General features: G+C 37.7%; 1 protein-coding gene across 1 annotated transcript in view; it reads right to left on the reverse strand.

The window, feature by feature from the left end:
• Positions 1 to 13,157: 13,157 nt before the first annotated feature.
• Positions 13,158 to 20,826, reverse strand: part of LOC131701655 (ephrin-B1-like) — a 65,296-nt gene continuing 57,627 nt past the window's right edge. The window contains exons 4-5 of the mRNA XM_059000786.1: positions 19,865 to 19,993; positions 13,158 to 17,573 (exon numbers count right to left, since the gene is read on the reverse strand). Coding sequence (XP_058856769.1) covers positions 17,185 to 17,573; positions 19,865 to 19,993 — 518 coding nt within the window. The 3' untranslated portion in view covers positions 13,158 to 17,184. The remainder of the gene's footprint in view (positions 17,574 to 19,864; positions 19,994 to 20,826) is intronic.

Here is a 20,826-nt window from a genome sequence, read left to right on the forward strand (position 1 = left end):
TGGGTCCAGGTATTGCAGTTTCCCTTGTATTGTGTATTGGCTTTGTTTGTGCCAACTTTTTTGCACATTAGAACTAGCTTAGACAACTTGAACTAATTTTAAAAAGTACAGTATTTTTATCTTACATCAGTACTGTTATTCCACTGCGTGCTATTCTTTAAAATGCAATCAATGTAACTGTTGTTCTTTTATTAAATAAAGCAGCTTAGGACCGCGTCAAATTAAATTGGAAGACCGCATTGTTTTTAGGTCAGAGAAATGATTTTCCAAGCATTCTTTGTGTGTCCACATGTTGTTTTGTTTTTTCTTTTCTCTCAGTTAATACCCGTTTTGGCAGTTAGTATGCAAGCAAAACTGCTGTAAACAAAATCAACCCTCAGGGGATCATGAAAAAAAAAAAATTAAAGAAGAAAAAAAAACACGCAAGCATGTAAGATCCATCTGCCTACAGTACCGCATCCCAGAAAGCACAGCTATTACACTTTTTAATGAAACTGAATCCTAAATTCAAGATGTATTTGTTCACGTATATATGGAGTTTGAGGTATCATCAGAAGCAATCTGATCTTCACCAAGATCCATATGGCCATGTATTGCACATGTATGGATGTATAGCATAGCTGACACTACTTCACTTTGAGAAGTTTGATAGAACTGTATAAGATTGCCTATGTAATATTGAAATTCAAATCTAGATGTGAATGTATTTTTTCAAAACTTTACAGGAAACCCCTTTTCATTTTTGCACTTGGACTACCCAGCGGGGAATGAATCCATGTTTAGACAGTAAAATGGCAGGGGGCAGACAGGCTTATATATTGCCAACCAGATGTCTTTGCATTTACCTTTAAAGGCTAAAGCCGCGGCGTTATAAGGTCATGTTCAAAACAGCAGGTGACCTTTGATATATGCATTTCCATTAAAATACTGATAAAAGAAATATAAGATTCTGTTTCAAGTGAATGTCAAAGAATATTTAATGGAGTTCAGATGGTAATATGGCAAGATTTCTTAACAACAGGTCTTGTATTCTTTGGCATTTTCATACTATTGTGTTAACCAAAAACACATGGCGCACCAAAGAATTTATAAGTAACTGTAAAGTTTTATACGAAGGGCATAAGCTTCATGGAGGGCGGGGATTATTCTTATTATTGTGGTTTAGCAGTCAGGGACAAAATGAAGGTTCTCTTTTTTGTTTGCTTCTTTTAACTTTTCTGTCCGACCCTAAACATGGATTTATATTTTCCTAAGTGCTGAATTCAATGATGTTGCCTAGGGTCAGTACAAATTTCACAGCAGCCATACTTATAATTGTTACCATTGTCAATAGAGATTTCACAGTCTGTGCTATTTAAACCGCTCTTTGGCAAACTATCATAACAGCTGTTAAATTCAAAGAGTTTCAAAGGGTATCAAGTAATGACGTCACACAACTTGTCACCACTCCTCAGAGCGACTGTACTCTTTTTCAAGCAAGGCAAAAATCCAACTCAAAAGAAATAAAGAGGTCTGAGTGACTGGAAACTCCACCATGAATTAAGATGTTTTTGAATCTGATTTTATAGTTACTGTTTATTGAACCCTGGACACTTGAGCTGTATTACAACTTAGGGCTTTGACGTTGAAAAGCTGTATAGCCATTTTTAGCCTGTTGTACCACCTACAGCAGCCCCAGGTAATGGCAGTGTGCGTGCATTTGCAAATTAAGAAGATTAAAACCACAAAGACATTCTTTCTCTAACATTGTCTACTAATAATGTATATGTGTACGGTATCTATTTTCACAGTGAGAAATCTTTAGTATCAGGGTCAAAAGAGTTAATAAAAATGCTTAATTACCTTGTAAAATAAAATTTTGCATTGATTCTATTTTCTGGGAATGTTGTCAGGTAAGGAAATGTGTGGTGTATATATATATATATATATATATATATATATATATATATATATATATATATATATATATATATACTTGCTGAACCTTTTGGGTTAGAAAGCTTTTGCCCTGAAAATAACAAATGTTTACACAAGAGCACATGATCTGTCACTCGTCAGGGAAGGCCAGGGAATAATAGACTAATTATGCTGTGTCAATTTATGAGTAAATGTGGCCCATGTTTGTCTAATTAATGTTCCGTACACCCACACCCTTGACACAGGATTAATTCCTTATTGACACAGGCCTGGCGCTGGGCAATATATTGCTAACATGAGTGCCGCCTTACTGGTTATGAAGACAGCAGCTGCTTTGTTGAGGCACACATCAGCTAGTGATTTAGGGTCAGATATTTATAGGTGAAATTAGACTATAAATGACTACCATTAGTGAAATTAGTATTATTTATGAGGGTGCCAGAGGATAACAATAACAACAATTAAAAACTCAGAGCGGGAGTATACCCACTGTGACATTTTTAGTGCTGCCAAAAATGTTTTGTTTTTTTTCTCTTTACCGTTTCAAGATTTATGATCTCCAATAAATATTGTTTTTGATTGGCAAATTACAGCTGGATCAAGGAGTAGGTAATATACCTGTCTCTGTTTAGGCAGGACTGGCATTTACTGTATGTAGAAGAGTTACGTACAAGGATTTACAAGGATGCAAATGTAATAAAACTAAAAGAGTGGACATTTAGAAGCAAAGAGTAATTTATGTACAGTAGCTTACTATCCAGCAGTACTGTTTTTTTTTTTTTTTTTTTCCAGAATCACTCGGCAACAGTTTTGTCCCATTTGTCTTACATTAATTCGATTTTAACCATGTTATATAGTGATAATGCTTCCAAGATTACAGACAGGGATTCAGACGGTAATATCAAAAGAAGATTTAGCTGGATTGTGGTCCAATAAACAAAACTTTCACCACATTTCCAATTGGCCTGAATGACTGCCACCCAGACTTTATACTCCACATTGAGTAGACAACCACAAACGGAGGTGTGAAAATGTGTTTTTCAACAAAACATGACTGCAGAAGGAAATTTGACACAGTTTCACTTTCTAGCAAGCATCAAGGTAGGCATTCTTACATAACTGGCAGAGAGGGAGCAGCGCTAGATGTGAAATGATAAATTCAGATCACTGCAATAACATGCCAGGGGACATATTGTAGCTGTGAACCAGCGATGATCACTCAAGGTCCCTCTGGTAACTCGCTGTGACTGTTAATAAAAAAAAGACCCATCCAGCCACCACAATGAATCATAATGCCCTACAGCGCTGTAAGAAACTGCAAATTGTACAAGGCTGCTATGCCATGAAGGGCTGCGAGATTAACCCATTTTTGAATGATTCCTAATTCATAGCACAGATCGAAGGCTCACTGAAAGGCTTCCTAATCCCCCGTCTCACAGCTCATTGATGGCTGTATTTTACTTCATTTTTATTTGCCCCTGCCTGCCTGCCTTCTTCACAAGCGCTGCGACATGCATTTCCGTTATTTGTCCTGAGCTGAGGCTATTTGGGTTCTGTCAACTGTAAGGAAGCGTAATGAAAACTGACATCACAAAACCTCGGTCTGCTATATTCCCGTACAGACAGCCGAATGTGTACAGAAAGGATGCCTCATGACTTCCTGTGATTCTACAGAAAGGAAGAGAAACACCCACCCACTACAAAACACAGGCAATGTATTGCAGCCATAATTCAATTGCTGTAATCTCCTATACATTGTAAAGACCTATTGATGAGACATTCCTTACTGATTCATATTCAACTCTCAGTCAAAATTAATTAATCATTAATCATAAACAGGAATATATAATAGTATGGATAGAGGAAGAGAGCTTTTAAAACTGAATTTCAAAATAAAGTTACGAAGCAAAACAACTTCAAAAATATGTTTCATAGGCATTACATCATATCTGCAGAACTGTACACAAGGTCCTAGTGTCTTTCCCGGAGAGCCTGGTGTTTATCGGGCCTGATATGTTTATAAAATGTTGCTATTTTCTGTCTACTATATAAAAAATCTCTACCTCTTCTTGACAACAAAAGTCCTTCTTGTACCTTTTGTGTTTTATTGCAGGTAGAATGGTGTCATATCGAGTCTCTACATAGACCTGCACCAGTTGCTATGGTGACCTACTTAACCTTTAATTATGACAGCTTTACTTGAGCCACATCAGCAGCTCCCAAAGGGCAGCAGTTAGATCAGGTAAGGTTGAGTGGGCTGGAAGCCAGGATCCAGAGCCGTGCCACCACGAAGCATGCTGTTACAAAAGAAACTCTTCATTCTCGTTCTACTTGAGAGCCTTCGAGGCCCAAAGCTGCTTACTGTCTGCAGCAGCAATCAGACAAGCCTTTAGTCAGGACTAACGGCTCCAAGCAGCTGTTCAATGACGGGTCCGATAAGTATCTATTAATCGCATATATATAGCAAAATGCAAGGTAACACTTTACATGGAGTGTCTCTAATTACTGTGCATTTACACTCGTGGATCATTTTAATTAGCATTTTTTAAACTATAAATAGCCTGGCTAAACGGCGGTCGGGAGTTCAGTTCAAAGCGACAGACAAGCAAACCAAGTGCGTGAAGGAGAGCGGGTCGGGCGAGAGGAAGAGGGAATGGGCTCGCCCCAGGTTCGGCTGCCGGAGCGGGGCTGAGGCGAAGCTGAAGCATCTTGTCTCCCGGAGAAAGCTGCAGTCCTCTCGCAGCAAAAAAGTAAATACATTAGATAACCACGTAATAGACCTAATATTTATTTAGTTATAAAACGAATGCTGAATAAGATGCATGCAGCAGTTGATGAGCATTAGTTTCAGTGGTTTAAGGAGACCAGTGTGCACATCAGGAACAGACGGCACCTGGAACCAGGGAACAAGGAGGTTTTCGAAGCAGATGTGTGTCATGAAAGAGTAAATGTAAATGTCTTATGTAAAAAAAAAAGCATTGAAGATATATTTTATACCATTTTTGGAATATTTAATATCAATGCCATTGCTGTAGTTATGTTCTCAGCTGTTCTCTGTTGTTGGTTATGCTTTGAACGTTATTGACCTCATTTGCAGGATATTCCTGAAAAAGAAAACATTACCCTTTTCAACCTTTTGTATTTCTGAGGAGAGTGAGGCAGTTTTAGAAACCAGGGATTTGCTCAGTGTGTAACTGTAGTTTCTGGCCCCTCTGCGAGGAAGCAGATGGAAAATCTTTCTAGGAAATCATGTTGCTGGAATAGTTCAATAATTATCTAAGCAGAAACCAAACAATAGAGAATAATGGAAAGCACACATCATGGGATATTAAACATGTACAGAATGTAATATTAGGAAAATGTAGATCAGGCAAACCACCCCTTTAATTTATCAAGGACCACACATTATAGTCTGTCGTAATTCTAAGGTAACACTTTAAAAATAATGGCCGCAAATTCCAATGGATATCCGTTAGCTTGTATTGCTGGGGTGGTCCAGTTATTTTAAATGATCTTCAGTAGTAGTGTGGAGTAGTGGTTAGGGCTCTGGACTCTTGACTGGAGGGTTGTGGGTTCAATCCCCGGTGGGGACACTGCTGCTTGTACCCTTGAGCAAGGTACTTTACCTACATTGCTCCAGTAAAAACCCAACTGTAAAATGGGTAATTGTATGTAAAAATAATGTGATATCTTGTAACAATTGTAAGTCACCCTGGATAAGGGCATCTGCTAAGAAAATAATAATAATAATAATAAGGCCGGGGAAATCATTACAAAATAACAATAAAATATTTGTTATTCAGATGATACACCAATGCCAGCCTATGTACGATTATTTTAAACAGCAGTGACTACACAATACATACCACATCTATTTTATTTAACGTATTTACAGTGCTTGCCATTGATTTAGAGGTACCATTTTACTTGTCATGGTTAAGAGTTTTTAATCTCTGCCACACTCAGTCATGCCCAATGTGAATAGGCACAGTGACCACAAAATTGACAATGCACAGTTAACAAAGCAGCGGTAACAAAATCCAGGACACATGCCACATAATTATATTATGAATGGTAGCTCTTTGCATCTGCATGTGGGTGTGCATTTCATAAATATGGAAAAAAAACAAAAAAAAAAAAAAAAAGTTTTCGTCTCATTGAGGATGTGTTTCCTCAACAAAGACACAAAATAAATTCACTGCAACTCATTAAAAAAGCACACATCCACATACTACAGACCCCGACTATAAACAAAGTCTGTGTGTGTGAAAACGAAAATGCAATGCTCTTTAGAGGTTAGGGTATATATCATATATAGTGTAATCAGTAAAACCTTTAGGCAAACTTGTTGCCATCACCTCAGCACTGAAATTGCTAATTCATAATAGCATGGTATAATAATTGTGCTTCTGAGCTTCTGCCCTTTATCAAATGAAGATGTGAATGGGTTGTGTTGGGAGAATTCCTGTCTGCTGTGTGATTATGTAGCATAGTATGCAGACAACTGATTTACCCAAGCTACACATGCTAGGTAACCCAGCATGCCTTTCTATGCTCATCATAAACAGACAATAAAAAAAAAAAAACTTTCCATAGCTCAGCAGGCAAAAATGAGTGACCAGCATGAGTTGGAACCACAATCACATTTTCAACACGTGATGGTAGCGCATTATTTAGGTGGTGTCATCTTGTCCTCCAGTTTTGCTAGGGTCATCCTCCATGTTAATTACAAACAGGCTGAGTGGTTCTCTTAAATTGCATAATGTTTTTAATTGCATTTCATGAAGTTGATTTAGGCTAGAGAGGACATTGCGTCCCGACATGTGGAAAATGTGTTTGTTTCTCTAACCTAGGGTATACCACACTCTCCCTTGTTTATCCAGGGCCGCAAGTGTTGGCTGACTCTGGAGCATGGATTTGGACCCGAGAACTAATAAACCAGAGGCCTCAACATGAAAGATTTACTTTTCAAAGAGATGGTTGGGCAGGAATGCCTACTGTATTTCTGTGGGCTTCTGTGAACTCTGTGAGCAGCCCTTTGGAGTCCAACCGCCAAATGACTTACATTGCACATGGCACCCAACACAGAATATGACATGCTGTAATTCACAGCAAGCCATTCTCAAGATTTTTTTTTTTTTCACCAGCCATGTTGGATTGATCTTGTCTCTGGATATGCTGACTGCTGAACCTATCCGTCTTTAGACACTACAGCCTTGTTGATTAATCACATTGGAGAGTCTTTGATAATCCCCAAATTAAACCATGCAAGTCTGTTTCCATCACCATCACTTGGACAACTCACACGCAAAGTATGGGCCAGAGATTTGCTCTTCTGAATAGCAGCACATTGTGCCATTGGTGGATGCAAATTAATCTGGGTCACTGTGCCGTGTTCAAGTTGTAATTAGAGCAATGCATGCATTGACTGGCCAGCAGTACTAGTTGGGAGAGAGAAATACATCTGCAGGTTCAGGTGTGGCAATAGACTAGTGCAAGGATATGTTGGCTGTCCCACTCCATTATATTTCAAGACTTTGCTTCAAACAGGGTCTTAATTATTGGATTCATCTTTAGCAGGACCAATATTATAATGCAAGCTATTGACACAAAGCCCTGCAATGGAATTCACTGGAAGAGCTACGGTGGCCAACCCCTGAAGTGGTGGCTAGTGCAGTGAGCTTGCTTGCTAGACCAAACCTTTAGATTACTCTTTGATGTGTCCCATGTAGTGTGCATTGAATCATGAACTGTACAAATCTGGAATGATATTAGAGCTGGAAATGTAAAGACTGCTGGCCACCATACCACTGAAACAATGTGATTTGAATTAGCATCGCAGTTTCATGTTACAATAACTGGATGACTCGACAGGATTTCATTATTTTTTTTTACAACAGTGTATTAGAAAGGCAGTGCAGTCAACTTGAATGTGACACACTTGCAAGTTCACCCCAGGAGCCCACATCAAATGAATACACTACTTAGACTAGACGCTGGTACCGCTACGTATTAAAATGATTATGTATGAATCACGAAATAATTGCAACAGCATAGTATTAATGTAACCCTTAAAGAAACATGCTTCCTGCATATATGCTCCATTATTTATTTTAAACCTACTCGGTATGGTACATGAGTTCTGACATATAATTGATGCTGTACGGTCTGATCTGTGATTAGAATCTCACTGGGTCATATTATAATGCCATATTTATGAAAAATGAATAGTTCTTATTTTAACTGCCATTAAGTGTGATGTTATGAAACCAGGTATAGTACTTGTCTAAGTGCACTGCAATGCTGCACTTGTCAGGGATGTTATTTGCATAGCAATTAATCAGTCATGTGAAAGCCATTAACACAAAAGTACATGCTCCATTTTGCAGAACCAAGTCGCCATAGACCTACAAGATCTAAGGCCCCTGTATACAAACAAAAATCCCCATGCTGTCAATCTGACTGCAGCCTAAAAGACAAGACAAGTCTGTTTTGCAGATAACTTTATATTCCAAATTCTAATTCACGAGTCACAAAACATCTCACCTGGTTTCACTTTGTCTGCTGGTTGATTCCCAGTAATATCCGTCATTACTGACGTGCTGCAGTCAAGCTTTCATCCATTTCATAAAAGAAGAGTAAACTTCAAAGGGGTACACTTGCAACAGGTCCCTGTTGTGCATTGTCCTTTATTTGTGGACAGCCCTTTTCATGTTTATGGGACTGAACGATGCCTAGAAAGAAATACAAAAGCATGAAGTTTAAAGTGTCTGTGATGTAAAACGAAAGCAAGGCTTTCAATGCAAGCCTAACACAGGTGACACACGTTATTCTAATCAAGTCCTGATGGGCTCAGTTGACGCCTGCCAAATGCATATAGTTAGAAATATTGTAGCGAGACTGTGCTGTTTCAATAAAAGAGCCGAAAAAATAACATTCCAAAACACCTGGGTAAGAAGAAATATATTACCAGTACGTTTTAAACCCTTAATGGTTACATATTATCAGTTTCCCATACTTCAAAACAAAGAAATAGAAAGGTACAGATTAGCTATATTATGCCATACTAACCACAGTTTGCAATGCTCTGTTTTAAGTAAATGCTGGTTTACGATATTTGGTTATGTTCTGGTGATAGTGATTTTTTCATACTGAGGACCGTCAATGCTCTTAGAGATGGCTTGAGGGTCCATTGATATGTAACTGTGATTTTCAATAAAGCAGGAAGGCAGAGCATCAGCATGTGTTAACTGGAGCTCAGAGGACTTTAGTGTGGACCAGCATGGCAGAGAGGCGTGCTTTATAGTGTGTTCCCTTCAGAGATCAAAAGAGGAAAATGCATTAGACATACATCTTCAACTGCACAATACTAATCAGGGCTATGAAAAGGGCACTGAAGATAGCTACTAAAGAATAAGACTCAAGATTTCAAGACCTTTACTGCATTTTTAGATGTTTGTAAAGTTCCACACCGCGTCATCCATGAAATGTGCATGCTCCCCCAAGCTGAAATGGGAGCACTGGTTACAGGTCAGGACTGACTCCCTGAAGATGAAAGGAAAGCTCTTGTATTGTTTAAGTAGACACTTTCAACACCATCACTTTGACTGTTGAGATATTGCGGTCTGGTGTTAATGGTGCTGACAAACGCAGATAGGCTGGGTTCACATTTTAATCCTGCATTTTAGCACGGTTTTGAGAGCAGCCACAACTTGGTTTTAAGTAGCCACTTAATTTAAACAAAGCAACAATTATAGTAAATGAGTAAGCATTTTGGAGAGCAATATAAAATATCATAGACTATTAACTTATGAAGCAACAGAAACATCTGGTCCAGATCCAGTTTGCATAAATCTTGGGAAGATTACACATGAAAAAAACAAAAAAAAACAATACCCATGCACCAAGGACCCATTTGAGCTAGAGATATAGAGCTGAGGATGTCTGAACCTTCAGGATAAGTTCAGGATATTAAAATCACCAAACAAAAACAAAAAATAAGAAGAAGAAGAATTCTGACCGTCTGGATCTTTAGCTTAGGGCAATGGAGAAAGTCCTTTACAAAATTCTTAAGCAAGCAAACCAGTCTGGAAAAACAGATCTTTGTCAGTCTAGGCTATTGTGCTTTCCAGCCTGCTTCAAAGATCGAAACAACCCACATTCATAGCTGTAGGAAAAGCTCTGATTGAGGCAGAGGTCCATTTATATTATTAGAGCAGTTCATATTGAATCAACAGCCTCTTTCCTTATAAACGCTTTCACTTTTTGTGCTTTCAAATTCACCAGAAGGCACAGTACTGGCCCTTACGAGATAATACATTTATTTATTTAGCTTCTGAAGGAGTTCTGACAACAAATTGATTATTCCAGGTGATCACATTCATTTAACTAAGTAAACAAGAAGATCTTTTTAGATTTCAAGCCACACATCTTGGGGCATGATTATTAAGTTTAAACAAAGTTTGCACCAGTAGTTGCTCTTATTGATGGCAAAATAAAGTCACCTTAAATAAAAGCCGCCCCTGTATTCAGAGAAACACTTCTAAGTGTTTGTTGTTTGTTTGTTTTTCCCCCCGAAGAGTTTTGTTAAAGCAGTTTCTGTAAAAGTCTTCAGCACTGGCAGTCTGGAAAGGTTTTCATTTTCTTTACATCGTGTCCTTTTTAGACCTCTTTTAGACCTCTGTCATTGAATCAGATGATGCTGTTTTGTTTTGTCAAGAAACAGACATTCTGCACCCGGAGATACAGTGTTGATTTATTCATAATCTTGGTTACCTCAACAAAATAAAAATATATTGAGACAGGTTCACTGAGCTTAATGGCTAGTGTTCAGTCTGCAGAGCTTTTTTTTTTTTCTTTGTTTAATTAAACGTTTAAAACTAGACTTAGAACACATTTTCAGAAAAAAATGAACCCCCTAGGTTCTGAAATATAATCATATATATATATATATATATATATATATATATATATATATATATATATATATATATATATATATATATATATATTCATATTAAAAATAAACGTGGTGTAAACTTTTTACTAACCAACACTAGTGCTAATACGGATTGTTGAAACCAGATATTTATGTACTTCCAGCTCCAAACAGAATCTTGTGCAATACTGGGTAAGTCATTTCAGCTTTCCTTGGCTGCACCACTCCTTGTTTGGATTAGCCATACAATATTATATACTGTATATATTTCACAAACAAAAATGCATGCATAGTCACCCAAGAACCATTATTTTGGAACCGGTGCGGTGAACAAAGTTTTGAACGTATTACACAGAAAAATCCTTGTGCACATGATATTTGCTCATGTAGAGAATATGCTTTGATCTTTATTTTTCCACTGAGTAATCTTTAACTAAATATGCATGTCAAATCTTTAATAATAAACCCTGTCTATATGTTCAGTATATTAGGGGCACTGTTGTGGTTTTTCGAGCTGTAAGGACCTGTTGAATGTTAACTTTGTAGGCGCCAACTTACAGTGTGAGTCAAAAAAACAGCAAATGTGAGTCAAAAAAGAACATCATTCCAATATGTTTTCTGTAATGTGAGGTCAAAAGCAGTATTGCTTAGACAAAGACATCATTTACTGTGAAGGTTGGCTGCCAATTGTGGCCCAACAATTCAGAAAAAACTCCTGGAGTGCCCTGCTCTGATGGGCCCATCCAGAGGGGGCAGTGAGCATTCGAAAGGGAAGGGATTAATTGAGAGCCAAACAAATGATGACCAATGGACAGATGGATACATAAAAAGACAGACGGGTGAAACAATAGTTTCTAAATTCTTAAAAAGGGTTATCTTTATAGATATGCCCTATCACTGGCAAATATATTCAAACGCAAACAAACACTGTATTGCTCTCCCCTAGATTTCATATCTTATTATCAGTTCACTGATTAAGAGACAGACGCGCTGACATACGAGCGCGTTTTCAGGAACCCACCATGTTTTCAGGAACCCCGAGAGTACCTGCTAGTGGCAAACAGAGTGACACTGCCATAAGAGAACTGTCCTTCAATTAGTACTTTACTGGAATCCAACTTCTTCAAGACTCATCTACCATATGCGACAGGCTGTTGTGTACAGCAGTGGTATAATAAACGCCAAGCAATGTGTTTAAAGATGATACTTCCAGCCGTCAATGGGGATACAGTACTACAGTCTAAGCTTCACATACAATTCAGAAGGACGGACCCCAACTGAGTCTCAAAAATCTGATTCCAATTTGATCTATTGATCATTAGATGCACGTAATGTAATAATAAATCACATTAACAGGCTTTTGTTGGAGGCTATACTTTCAAACTCCTAAAAGAATCAATGCATACCTAGACCGCTACAATGTGGAACACATGTCTATCATGGAACATTCAACTACTGAAAGCAGCTTCATTGTGGTTTCTATAGATTTTCTCCATATGGAATAGTCTTAAGTATTTGTTTTATTATATACAACATACAATATGTTTACCTGCATACATAGCAGCTCTGTGTGACATATCTGATACATATGGAACAATATTTAAACTTACTATTCCAATGTTAGAATCTGCAACTTAAAAAAAAAAAAAAAAACTCACTAGTTTACCTGTGTTGTTTCTTACTGTTTTTGTAATATTAAATGCAGGTTATTGATAATTTCTACGTGTACCATGAGAAAATGTAACTGACCTATACAGGTGGCATATAAACTTCATTGCACAAAATGCTTTCTCTGTTTTAAATGTTCAAAGCTGCAGAGTCTGTGCCAAAAAGAGCTTTAGAGTTGAAAGAACAGCTGCAGACTGCCTGTTTCAGCACTGTGTGTGAACAATTCAATTACATAGACCCTGGCCATTACTTTCACCTCTGACGCAGGTTAGCCAATGGACTCTCATGTTAAAGCCTACAGTTAGCCTACGGTTCCCACGCCCTAATTTAGCTCGGAATCAATTAACCCTTTCATGCACGAAATATTGAAAACAGCTAAAAAATATTTTTTTCAGACATTTTTAAGCTGTTTCCCTATTGCTTTATATTGGGAAGAACAGCATTGTCATATGAAGTCATCATGCATTTGTGTCTTCCATATGTCCCCATATAAAGACCAGAAGAGAGTTTTTTTTTAATCTGTTGCCATGCATGAAAGGGTTAATGATAATGCCTTTATTGTTACAGCCCCCCCTACCTGTTTGACAACAGCAGTTTTAAAGAAAAAAAATAAATACAAAGATCCCGACACAGATTTCCACAGGAAAAATTTATTTATCAATATGCAATATCAGGTTTTCAAACTTGGCTCATGGAACGCAGATTCCATTGTTACTGGTTATGTTGTACTGGGGTAAAAGCTGCATTGTGAAAGGCAAAAAATGAACAGACATTTATGGAGCAAATACAAAGAAACACAAATCCACTGGGTCTGTACACATGTACATTGAACATAATAATACTGTGTATTCAGTATGCACAGAAATCATATACCATACTATGGGGCGTGGCTTGGCCCAGGAGAAGTGAACAACCAGCCCAGCCCTGTATGAGAGTTGATTGTATTACTCTGTGTATCAAAGAAATCATGGTTTTAAAAAACAAGTGTTTGCTTTGCAGAAATGAAGCTACAGCAGGCCATAGGAACACAGTGCCTGGGATTTCTATGGTGAAGTACAAAGTGCGTTCATCTATCCTAACCATCTTCACAAGGAGTGCTTGCCATTGTTCCAAACCGTCTTCATTCTAAATCTATTCCATTTGCCACCATAGGTCACGGGGATAGGGGCAGAGCTAAATGCTCCGTGACTTTGAGGTCAGAGTCACTCACCCATTGAAGGGAACTTGTAATAACATTGTGGTAATCCAATGGGTCAGGAGACCAGCTGAATCACACCATTACAGGCATTGTGGGGCGGGTGTGTGTGTGCCTATACTGCAAGATAGAGCTCAGTTATTTCAGAAATAAAGAAGGGTCTTTCTCATGACCTTAAGAGTCCTTCTGATAGCAGGGGCTCTGCCCTAACAACACAATTCTCTGGTCCCATTACATAGATCACTGGACAGTGAAATAACCCTTTCCCTGCTGTAACAAATAATTAATTTAGGACTACAGCTCAGCGACAGGGCATGTTATTGTCTGTCAAGGCCATGTTACTGAATGGTTCTAAAGCCGTGCTATACCTGTTGTTGCTGCATGATGACATGTGACACGGGAAGGCGGTGTACATCTTTGGGTAAATCTGAATCTGGGAATGGTTAGGTCAGTTTCACGGTATAAATTCAGTTCTTTACCCCTAACAGTCAGCTTGCGACACAAGGCAACTGGGAGTCTGTGCTGGTCAGTCACTTCACTTAAAGATTCACTACATTCTCTTCTCAGAGATGTCAAGGGGCTTCACAGGACGCATTTCTTTTTCATAAAATACAAGATGTAGAAAAACATGGAATAGGATTATTTGAATTGATTTGTTTGCCCCGATATAAAAACGCTAGTGTGCTGAATGTGTCCCGGAACTGAAATGTCAAACCGTTCTCTTGTAGTGAACCCCACAGTCAGTTTTTTTTTTTTTTTTTTTTCATTTTCATTACTGTATCTGGCACTTCAGAGTATATATATGATGTTTTACACCCGTTCTAAGAGTTTTTTTTTTCATAATTTTTTTTTCTAACAAAAAGCAAACAATAAAATAATTCAAAAGTTTATACAAAACGTCTTTTCAAAAAAAAAAAAATATTTACAAAGAAAATCTGCAATGAAAAACAAAAGGAACAAAAACATCTATTTTTTTATATTTTCATAAATGGGGTGCGAATAAATTTAACTTTTAAATTTCATTTTATTTTCACATATGTACACTGTTTTCTTTTTAATTTATATTTTTATTTATTTTTGACTGTTTGTGAATCAAGTCATTTACAATATAGGCCAAAAAAATAAAAAAAATACAAATTATATAAAACATTAAAACAAATTAAAATTAAAATTACAACACTTAACACAAAATGTAATTTACTTAATAATATACTTTATTTTTTCATTTAATCTGTTCCTGTTTGCATTTGTCTACGGAACCATAGTTTTTATGTTGTCATGTTTTGATTTTGCAATGTTGGCCTCGTTTGTTCTGTTAATTGATTTATTTCCGGTCTCCACAATTAACGTACACCCCCCCAGGCTTGGCTAGTGCTTACACCAGTCCCATGGCACTCCCTAAATACATCTATATTATAGAATTACATGAAGTTTGTCAGTTTTAATAAAGTTCACACTTCATAAAAGAGGCACTGCTTCCTTTGAATGTGGCTCTCCTATGTTTGCCTATCCCATACGGCTTTGTAATTCCTAACCATTTAAAAGGGTTTCACTGTTGTGTTTAGGGCTTAATCATCATTGTAGGTTTAGCATTGAAGTCGGCCCCTCTGCAGCCTTATAAGCACATAAACAAACACGTTTGTATACTAAAGTCAAACATTGCTTAACCAGAAAAAAAGTATGCACTTCTGTCCTAATCTTTATCTCTGCAAGAAATATGTGCTTCCCCTGACTACAGCCTACGTCTGTTACTGGAACAAATCCCCTCCAACAGGCATTTAAGTATGTTCAGCCTATATTATCTCCGGACACTGATTCTATGATGCATCACCAAAATATTGTTATTCAAAATACATCTTTTAAAAACACTGCTGCTTGCTTGCAGCTAGGTTAAAAACAAACTGATAGAGACTCTGGAGGTGGGAGGTCATTTTTCTGTTTTAGTTGCCAGCTGGTCCTAGTAAGAGCAAAATAAAAATAGCAGGTGTCTACAGAAAGCAGTTCATTAGAGCGACATATTTTAAGAGCAGATTGTGTTGTAAAAAAACAACCTGATAGTATGGAACCTCTTGCCAATGCATTACATTAACATTTTAGACCTGCCTTAAATCAAGGTAAAAAAAATATATACTTTCATGTCTAAAACGAGGTTGTCATGTCATGGCTGATCGAATGTATGCTTCCACTTTGGGGGCATACTTTTTTTTTAATGGTTTAATAACCTGTTTACGGTTAAGGAATTAGAGGCGATAATGCTTGAACAACCATCAATTTATACATGGAGGCAACCGAGTACAAAACAGCTTCCATATCTGGCTAGCTCTGTGATAAAACTGAATAATTAACATACAGAACCGCTCAAAATCTAACTCACGTGAGATATACAAGACAGTTCCCCTGCTGTCTTATTCACATTCCATCGTAATGTTTTATTTTGCCCTACATAGTACAACATAGCTGAAAAGCACTGTGTATTTTGTCCACCTTTGCTAGAAACTTAGCTTTTTCTTTCATAAGCTATATGGCCACAATGCTTCCATTTAAAAAAAAGAACCACCAAGAAACCATTGCAGATTTTTCTTTTTTTTGAAAATCATGATATTTTCTGAGATTCTCCTAACACATGTTTCATATTTCCCATGACACTCCACAGCTGTCTACATACAGGATCAGGCCAGGCCTTTGGAAAGAAGGCCAAATCCACAGTCACTGTATGTCCTAGATTGCAGCTGGCTGACTGGTGGCTTAGTTTTTTTCTGAGAAAAATAAACTTAACTTTATATATTTTATACCAGAACTGAAACAAAACTAAAAGGAAAGCCTGATCAGCTTATAAATGAGAATCAGGTGGCAAAAAAAATAATAATAATAATAATATTGATGATTATAAACAAGGTAAACATCATGGTGTGAAATAAAAATGTTATGTGTACTGTTCGTCATCCGGTCACCTGAGCGCTCTGAAAAGGCTTCAAGTCAGGTACAACGTCCTTGCACGACAGACAAACCACCGTTTTAAGTTTTTCAGGTACCTTGTTCTATCTCATATCTTTAGGAGCAAGAATAAAGGCTTCTCAGCATCAAGGCCTAGTCGTCTTATGATCCAGCCTCTTTCATTTCCGAGGGTAAAACAGCTGAATAAAGAGGATATGTGGCTCTATACTGTATATCCAAAGGGACAGTGAGAAACAAGAGGAAGAGAAGATGAGAAAGGCCCACATAACCTGCCTTTGGCCTACAGACGAAATTATCTTGACTACAGTCTCCATTAAGACCTTCTCCGTCATCCCTCGTTCTTTTGTTCTTGTTTTGCTTCCTTGTGTCACTGTTTTAAACACAGTATTAAAAAAAAGTCTCTATACCGACAACAGAAGGTCTAGGTAGTAAAATGTAGGCACGAATTCTCTAAAGCAAAATGTCCTAAATCCTTGTCTTCCGTTCTTTCGTCTTGCTGTTTCCCAGGCCTTCACACTTTGTAGTAGATGTTGGCAGGGCTCTGCGGTGGCATCTCCTGGACTATATAGACCGGGTGGCCGTAGTCTCCGCTGACCTTCTCATAATGCGGGCAGTAGTTATTTTCTGTAGTCCGTAAGGGGATGATAATGTCACTGGGCTCAGAGCCAGCATTGCCAGTGATCTTGGGGCTGGCCAGTGTGCTGAGGGACAGGGCCGCAGATCGCTGCTGGGTGTGCTTCCTGTGCCGTTTCTTGATCTTTATCAGGAGGATGACCAGGAAGATGATGATCAGGAGGAAGATGACACAGCCCGCTCCGATGGCAGTGAAAAGAGCTGGCCTGGAGCCAAAGATCCCATCCTCGGGAGGGGTCTTGTTTTCCCCATACTGGTTGTTTGTACCTGTGAAGAGGAAATGGATCAGAAGTTAGCACAGTACTGAGCCAGCTTTGACATGCCAGTGACTGTTGCATTATATTTCTAATGCAAATCTTGCAAGAATGGATTTGGACAGAATACTATGACAATGATATCACATCTATGGACTAGATTTCAAAGCTGTTCACTCGTTCATTAATATCAGGAATTTACCAAATATAAACAACTCAGTCATTTAATTGTGGGGCTTGCAAATAGAAGTTGTTTTTTTATACAGTTTGTCCCTGTGTGTTGAAACTTTCCTCAATACTCCTATGAGCATGGAATACACGGTATGTACATTTCGTTATGTATATGTATATGATGCAGAGCTATGTATAGAGCATGGAATGAAACTGGCTTTAAATTATATTGTATGCTGGTCATGGTAAAAAGCGCTAGTCTCTCATTAGATGTAGAGACTAAAGACTGATTCCAATTAGGCTGAGAGGCCCATTTCCTGCGTGGCTCACTTTCAATTCCAGCTTTTCTTACTATTTCTATTTCACTTTATCCCCTCTCACTGTGAATGCAATGACACTGCTTCCTGACCAATGCAATCCCCCTGTAATAAGGGCTGCAAGGTCTCTGATTAATGACAAAAGGATGAGCTATAAAGCACTCCTCTGCGGGAGTAAACAGAGGACATCAACATTGGAATTAAACAGAGAACGCCAGTATATATACAAAGAATAGAGAAGTAAAAGATATATAAGATATGTGTATCTTTCTCACAACAGATTTTTTTTGTATTGATTTCTGTAGTGTAAATTGGAATTCTTGTTGAATGCATTGAAGCCTGCCAACTCTCTGTAGAAATCTTGATTAATTTATGTTTTACTTGTAGAAACAAGCCAGACGATTTAAAGAATGCTTTTGGAATTGCTTTGGGAAAGTGTGTTCAGGTTTCACGATGTGGTGCTTAAACACACCACTGCTGGGGTGCTTTTTAATCTCCCTGCTCCCGCTGCCTTTGAAGTGCAGGGCTCACTTTTTGGTGACTTTTACGTTAAGCTCTAAAGATTTATCACGTGATGAGTTTTAAATAAACTCTGGAGCTGTGAGATACAGTAGTGGTTTTGTTTCCAAAGCAAAGGTTACATTGCACACAGGGGTGAGTTCCGCGATGAGATGATTTAGCAACCTGCCTTACAGGTGCTTACGGCACAGCACTACATTAAAACAAACAAAAATAAATATATATATAAAGGAAATAAAACAAACGGATGAAGCATAAAGCAGAGTTTTTTTTTCTATGTTTAAAGGAAAAGACTCCATGGGAGTCTTGGCATGGCCTCAGCCAAGGACAGAATTCACTTCTTGCACATCTGATTTTATTTTCTCCCTCAGCAGGCGACGGACTCGGAGGAAAAAATGACTTTTAAAAACTTTATAAACTCTGACACTTTTCTGCTTAACTTGACAAAAAAAAAAAAGTTCCCTGGTGGTTGAAACCTGAGCAAAATAAATACAAATGAATATACCCAATATGGTAATGCTTGAAATCCCTCTTTTCCTTGCAGCCCCACTGACTGGTTTTAATAGGCTCTGACAAACATATTCACTGCGCTATCACTGTATCTCAGTTACAATTTACATTTTTCATTACCACCCTTGAGCACCACATCAATCTGCATTAGCATTCGGAATAATTAAAACCTTGACTGACACTTCGTTTTTTTACCACCACAAGTTATATACAACTTGAGTTGTGATATAGATATATATATATATAGATATATATATATATATATATATATATATATATATATATATATATATATATATATATATTTCACAACTCAGTTCTGGTCATGTATAACTCTGCAGTATAATAATAAACATTTCATTGGTGTAAGAATGCTTTATTTATTTATTTATTTATTTATTTTTACTACTTTTTCAAAAGCACTTTTATCTACAGTTCTATTACTTAGCTACTTTTAAAAGTGAGGCATTATTAAAATCGCTGAACGCATACATACAAACAAACCAATTCCTACATTCGAAACTCTTTTAAAAACTACGAATTCCAGTAACAAACTCATTCCTTGTCAACAGACCTGCGATTTCCAGGGACCCAATCACAGTGGAGTAGAAACCAGCCAGTAAGAGGGATGGCAGCATCAATACACCTGGTCTTTCAATTTCAAAATTCAATTGTAAAATGAAACTGTAAAGCTGCTTCCAGTCCACAGAGCGACGCCCAAATGAATGAGCCAAGAACAAGAAGTGCTTCAGCTGCTCCTTGGCCTGTGTTCAGATAGGTTTCTTACCTGCACTGCCTTGATCTTCATCCGGCCTGTTTTTCCTGGCTGGGCTTGTGGTGATAGCCTTTATCGAGTTGTCAATCTCTTTGATGGGCTTTACTGTTACTGGCGGTTCTGGTACCACTGTGTTTGGATCTGGAAAGTTAGAACAAAACAAAAAAACAGGTTTAATCTCGATTCTGCTGTCTCAACGAAAACGTTAATTACCATCAGAAAACGTTAAATGAAATCTCGGTAGCAACCACGTTTCTGGAGCAAAACCTGACGGCAGCACTTGCCTCTTAATAGCAGTTTAAGGTTTTAAAGGGATAAACCGAATCTCAAGAAGAATGTGTGAAATGGGTGTTTAAATACTATAATCTTGTGTGAGGAGTTTTAACCACACACTATATTGTACTTTAAGTCTCTTCATTCATACATAACCCTCTGGAGGTACACTTTACTTAATACAGTTGATATAAGAACAGTTTTAGCAAGTATAGGCATATTATAAGTTCAATAGATGTTTGCATTGCGATCTTAAATGCTTTCTTCACACAATGGTATAAACAAACGCAATGCAATACAGACAGTAATACATGCAAGGTGGAGAATTGCTCTTCACCTCGCTTTGTTCCTACCTGTCACATTATTCAAATTTGTTATGATAAGACACACTGAGGTATTGTAGTCAGGTTTTGAAGGAGCCATTTATGACATCAGAAAAGAAATGCAATAAAATCATGCATAGTTAACGTAGGCATATTTTACTGTTCTATTTCTCTGGAGGACCTTCTAAGTCAATGTTCAGGGCTTTATTGGGTTTGTGTGCCATACAAAAAGGAAGCGAATCTTGAATATAATGTGCTGAGTATGGATTTCCCTGTACACTCCATTCCGTGCATGACATTTAAGAGCACATACTGCAGGATATTCTTTAATTGAATGCCTTGTTGTCTAACTAACGTCAAGAATTTCGCCGCACCAAG

This window comes from Acipenser ruthenus, chromosome 26 (genome assembly GCF_902713425.1).
Source record: "Acipenser ruthenus chromosome 26, fAciRut3.2 maternal haplotype, whole genome shotgun sequence".
Classification (NCBI taxonomy): Eukaryota; Metazoa; Chordata; class Actinopteri; order Acipenseriformes; family Acipenseridae; genus Acipenser; species Acipenser ruthenus.